Below are 6000 nucleotides of genomic sequence, written 5' to 3'. Positions count from 1 at the left end.
TGGATTTATGTTGATGTATGGCAAAACCAATACAATATTGTAAAGTAATTAGCTTCCAATTAAATAAATTTAAATTAAAAAAATAAAGATAAAAATTAAAAAAAAATACATTCTGCCTAGGTTGGTCATATCTTTTCTCCCAAGGAGAAAGCATCTTTTAATTTCATGGCTGCAGTCACCATCTGCAGTGATTTTGGAGCCAAAGTAAATACAGTCTGTCACTGTTTCCATTGTTTCCCCATGTATTTGCCATGAAATTATGGGACTGTATGCCATGATCTTAGTGTTTTGAATGCTGAGTTGTAAACCAGCCTTTTCCCTTTGCTCTTTCACCTTCATCAAAAGGCTCTTTAGTTCCTCTTCACTTTCTGCCATAAGAGTGGTGTCATCTGCATATCTGAGGTTGTTTATATTTCTTCCAGCAATCTTGATTCCAGCTTGTGCTTCATCCAGAGCAGCATTTCACATGATGTACTCTGCATATAAGTTTAATAAGCAGAGTGATAATATGTAGCCTTAAGGTAACTCCTTTCCCAATTTTGAGCTAGTCTGTTGCTCCATGTTTTGTTCTAGCTGAGATGCATCCAGGTTTCCCTGGAGGCAGGTAATGCGGTCTGGTATTCCCGTCTCTTTGAGAATTTTCCACAGTTTGCTGTGATCCACAAAATATGAAAATGCAGAAAGATGATAAATTATATATATTTAATTTTCTCACGTCACAGGTTTTATGGTATTAATAATTGAATATACACTAAGTGGTGTTATATGTATATATGTATATGTATAATTCATTACATAATTCATTATAACATCATTTTTATTTACAAATTAAAAGCCAAGTGGTGTAGAAAACAAAATCTAGTTATCCGTAGATAGTATATGTATGTTCAGATAGTTGCTGTTTTACAAAACCTTTGCTTTGTGGATGTGTTTAATGGGATGCCTGTGTGTCTGTGTAATTATATTATCTAAGGGTGAATGGTTGTGCATTTGTTTTGTAATTTACCAAATGAAAATAAAGTGCCTGTATAGGGATTTGTGAACTGGATATAAAGAATGCTGGGTGATTGGTATCATTTAACTGTATCTGTATTCCATTCACAATGAACTTACTTGTATGAAATGCCAGATGATAAACGACATCATGATGTCTGTTAATTATTCCTGAGAGACCAAGGGTTCACCACCCAGGGACCAGACACAGAGATGGTTATATAATCAAGGTCAGGCAGGAGACAATGCTGAATCCTCCAGCAGATAGAACTGCATGCAACAAACAAGTCAGGAATTCTGGGACAGGTACTGATATCTTTCATGTTTCTCTGATATATATTTGAGATTTCCTTAGGTTTTTAATCCTTTTTTGAAAGAAAGCATGTTATATAAACAAAGGAAGATATGAAATATACACAAAATTTCATTTTACTTACTTTTTCCAATCTTTATTTCAAGTCAATATATTTGTTATTGTTGCTCAGTTGCTAAGTCATGTCTGACTCTGCAACCCTGCGGACTGTAGCACACCAGGCTTCCCAGTCCTTCATTCTCTCCCTGATTTTGCTCAAATTCATTTGCACCAAATTGTGTTGGTGATGTTATTTAACCATCTCATCCTCTGCTGTACCTTTCTCTTTTTCCCTAAATCTTTCCCAGCATCAGGGTCTTTTCCAATGAGTCGGGTTTTTTCCCAATGAGTTGGCTCTTTGCGTCAGGTGGCCAAAATATTGGAGCTTCAGCTTCAGCCCTTCCAGCAAATATTGAAGGTTGATTTCCTTTAGGATTAACTGGTTTGACCTCATTGCAGTCCAAAGGACTCTCAAGAACCTTCTCCAGCACCACAATTTCAAAGTATCAATTCTTCAGATATACACAGATAAATATACATAGTCCAACTCTTTTGTGATCCCATGGACTGTAGCCTGCCAGGCTCCTCTGTCCATGGGATTTCCCAGGCAAGAATACTGGAGCGAGTTGCCATTTCCTCCTCCAGGGGATCTGCCTGGTTCAGGGAGCAAACTCATGTCTTCTGTATCTCCTGCACTGGCAGGCAAATTCTATATCACTGAGCCACCTGGGAAGCCCTATGCTCAGCTCCACTTTTCTTACATTCTCACAGAATGTAAGAGGATGGGTATGACATTGTATATCACACAGTTGGTTAGGGCAAAGTATAACAAGGGGACATAAAATTCAATTGGCCCCCCTAAGACAAGTGACTCCCAAATCAAGGATGACTGGCCTCAGAGATATTCAAGAGAAATATGGATCAAATTAAAGAATGAAACTATTAAAATTTTTAGAGACTGGGATGGGGACACAGTTCATGCATGATTGTCTCTGAGATTCTGGGACTGTGAAAATATGAGTATTTGTATCATCTGTCTTACATAAACTGAAATTGTGTTAAATATATCATGTTAAGAAGGGTAGACTTGGTCAGAAGGATCCACACAGTAAACCACACTGCCTTTCTTGCCTCTCTGTCATCTGTGGTATCAGCATCTCTACAACTGGGTCCCAGACATTCTTCATCATCCCCCCTATGTAGCAGCAGCTCTCAGAGGTGAGAATATCAGCCCTGGAATATGACTGCCTCTCCACTCTAACACTTCATACATAGGCACCCCTCCACCCTCTTACCCAAAAGCTATCACCTTTATGCTCCAGTGGGTCTTCACAAACTGTCTGTCTCACATATACTAAAGTTGAACAGACCTGAGAGTTTAATGGGGAAAAAGAGTTCTTGTTATGTTCAGAAACTTGCCATAGCTCTCCCTGCTCCACACTCATGGAAGATGAAGAAATTGCAAAGCAATATATTCATTATCTACATCACTCATTAACTATATTTCTCTATTACAGGATATGATAATATCTGTTCATCATTGAAACAAAACAAAGCAGAGATCTTGTCAGAAGACTAGGGTTATCTGGACCAACTAATTGTAAGAATCTTGCCTTCAATCTGAGGACATAAATTCTTTAATATTAGATTGAAGTAGCAAAAATGGTCATAAATGCTATACAAATTGATGTGGAAATAGCCTGATTTAGCTTAGATGAATTTGTGCTGCAAACAGTACAGTGGTTTACAAATGTATCATTATTATTATCATTTTATCAGTTATATTAAGTTGGAGATATTTCCCAAAGGGTCAATTTAACTTCAATATTTCCCAAAGGGTCAATTTAACTTCAAGGCATGTTAGCATTATTTATCTCTTCTTCTAATTACTGAAATATAGAAACAAATAGCAGTTTGGCAATTAAGACAGTAAGATGATATTAACCCTCCACTTCCATTTCCTTTTTCATAACTAGGAATTTTCACATGTGAGGGATGACTGCTGAGAACTGCACTGTGTTTGCTGACTTCATATTCTTAGGCCTTTCCGGTAGACAAGATGTGCAGCAGGGGCTCTTCGTGCTCTTCCTGCTGGTTTATGGCATAACTGCAGTTGCCAATGTCGGGATGGTCCTGCTGATCAAGAGGGACCCCAGACTGCACACACCCATGTATTACTTCCTGAGCCATCTGTCCTTCTGCGACATCTGCTATTCTTCTACTATCTCTCCCAAGATGCTGGCTGATTTCTTATCCGAGCAAAAAAGGATTCCATATGATGTATGTGCCATCCAGATGTACTTTTTTGGAGCCTTTGGAGATGTGGAATGTCTCATGTTGGCTGTCATGGCTTATGACCGTTATGTGGCCATTTGCAATCCACTTCTTTATACAATTGCCATGTCCAGGGGAATCTGTACCCAGCTTGTGGTTGTTGCCTACATCGTAGGCTTGGTTGATTCAGCAATCCATACCTGTTGTGCATTTCAGTTGTCATTCTGCAATTCCAATATCGTCAATCACTTTTTCTGTGACATTCCACCCTTATTAGCCCTCTCCTCCTCAGATGCATCCATCAATGAGATAATGCTGTTCATATCCAGTAGTTGTGTTTTGGGGACCAGCATTATCACTGTCCTCCTCTCCTACAGCTACATCATAACAACCATCCTTAGGATGAGCTCAGCCAAGGGGAGACGCAAAGCTTTCTCTACATGTGCTTCCCACTTAACCGCTGTGGCTATATTTCATGGCACACTCCTGTTCATGTATTTCAGACCCAGCTCCAGTTACTCCATGGACACAGACAAAACGGCCTCTGTCTTTTACACAGTTGTCATCCCCATGTTAAACCCACTGATCTATAGCTTAAGGAATAAGGATGTAAAAGGTGCCCTAAAAAAAGCAACCAGCACTAAATTATGTTCTGGGTGATACAGTACTTTCATCCTAAAGTATTTAAAGATTCTAAGAGAAGCAGTGCAGGAACTTTGACATATAGTACAGTTTCTGAATATTTTCCACTACTTACACTTTCACCTAAATCAGTTTAGGGAACAGTCGTTACACTAAACTCTCCAAACTAAGGAAGAGTAGTAATAGGGTCACTCTTCTGTTTTGCAGAGAGGGCTTTTTACACCTCTTTTTTCTTTTCTTGGAGAAGTCTCAGCGAGATGTCACACACAGAGCAACCCTCGACCCATGTTAATTTGACTTACCTTCCTAAAGGCTCCTATTTAATTATTATTTTTTTAACAATAGGCTTAATAAACTTGCTGATTCGGATGGGAGTATTAGTGGGTCATATTAGGTTTGTTTATATCCTTTTCATGTATTTGTTTCACCCTAACAAAGCTCCATCATAACATTTAGAAGCAAATAATTTGTAAGTAAGACTGAATGAGAAATTTCTCTCCCTAGACTAAATATTCCATAAAAGTTTGAGTTTGATCCTTCCTGTCTAGTTCACTGTTGTCTACCATTTACAATGCTTACCTTCAGGATGAAATTCAAAAATATTTAATGAATTAGCCTGAAAAACTAATTAAAAAATTGAACCTTTGTAAATTTATTAAAAAAAACAATCATTTCCTTAATTTCATTCTAGTCTGTTCACTTTAGGTGAAATCCACCTGCACTGTTTTATTTTGCCTTAGGCAAAAATGAGAATCTGGGACAAGAATCATTTGATGTAAAAATCTGCTCAGTTTCTCTTCATTCTGCTTCAGTTATTATCACCAAACATCCCCTGTTTTTCCAGAAACCACTGGAGAGGACTTTGTTAATGAAAACTATTGCCTGCCACATCAGTAAACAAAGGAGGTTGTAGTCCTGAAGCTGTCATAATAATACAGCTGCCTGGTCAGTGAGCCCTGAGGGGACTCCGGATGAGAAAGCACAGAATAGGCTTTCTCAAGATAGGCTGGCCCCAGATAGCTAAATTCAGTTCAGTTCAGTTAGCTTAGTCATGTCCAAATCTTTGCGACCTCATGGACTGCAGCACACCAGGCCTTCCTGTCCATCACCAACTCCCGGAGATTACTCAAACTCATGTCCCTTGAGTTGGTGATGCCATTCCAACCATCTCATCCTCTGTCAACCCCTTCTCCTCCTGCCTTGACTCTTTCCCAGCATCAGGGTCTTTTCCAGTGAGTCAGTTCTTTCCATCAGGTGGCCAAAGTATTGGAGCTTCAGCTTCAGCATCAGTCCTACCAATGGATATTCAGGCTTGATTTCCTTTAGGATGGACTGGTTGGACCTCCTTGTTGTCCAAGGGACTCTCAAGATAGCGAAGGTGCATATCAAAGGAACAGTGTCAGTGAGCCCAAACTATTGCATCTTCTTATATACAGAAAAAGTGCTAAATTCTTTAGTTTGTCTGTTTTTCTTTTATTAACAATAATCTTTTGGTGTTCTGATTATCTGATCTTTTGTTGCAAGATCTTCTATCTCTCCTGGCTCCCCCTTGCCTCTTCAGAACTCGCCTCTGCAGAACAGTTTCTTAGCACTATCTGAGATGCTGTGTCCCAGGCTTGAAGTCCTCAGAGTGTCTGCCCAATAAAATATAACTCTCAACTTTTAGTTTGTGCATTTTTTTCCAGTGGACAATTTCATCTCCCCAGGGGGTTCATAGCATTACACTAGGTAAAATTGAA

General features: G+C 39.0%; 1 protein-coding gene across 1 annotated transcript; it reads left to right on the top strand.

Moving 5' to 3' along the window:
* The first annotated feature begins 3340 nt into the window (after positions 1-3340).
* On the top strand, positions 3341-4322 carry LOC113882625 (olfactory receptor 5W2-like). Its single transcript, XM_027525570.1, has one exon. It carries the CDS (start codon positions 3341-3343, stop codon positions 4277-4279), a length of 939 nt encoding a protein of 312 aa, XP_027381371.1. The 3' UTR covers positions 4280-4322.
* Positions 4323-6000: the final 1678 nt, after the last annotated feature.

Source organism: Bos indicus x Bos taurus, chromosome 24 (genome assembly GCF_003369695.1).
Source record: "Bos indicus x Bos taurus breed Angus x Brahman F1 hybrid chromosome 24, Bos_hybrid_MaternalHap_v2.0, whole genome shotgun sequence".
Classification (NCBI taxonomy): Eukaryota; Metazoa; Chordata; class Mammalia; order Artiodactyla; family Bovidae; genus Bos; species Bos indicus x Bos taurus.
This window is presented reverse-complemented; position numbering and strand designations above follow the sequence as displayed.

Bases quoted from the DNA above. Each gene is read 5' to 3' on its own strand.
- LOC113882625 (XM_027525570.1), top strand. From the start codon at position 3,341: ATGACTGCTGAGAACTGCACTGTGTTTGCTGACTTCATATTCTTAGGC.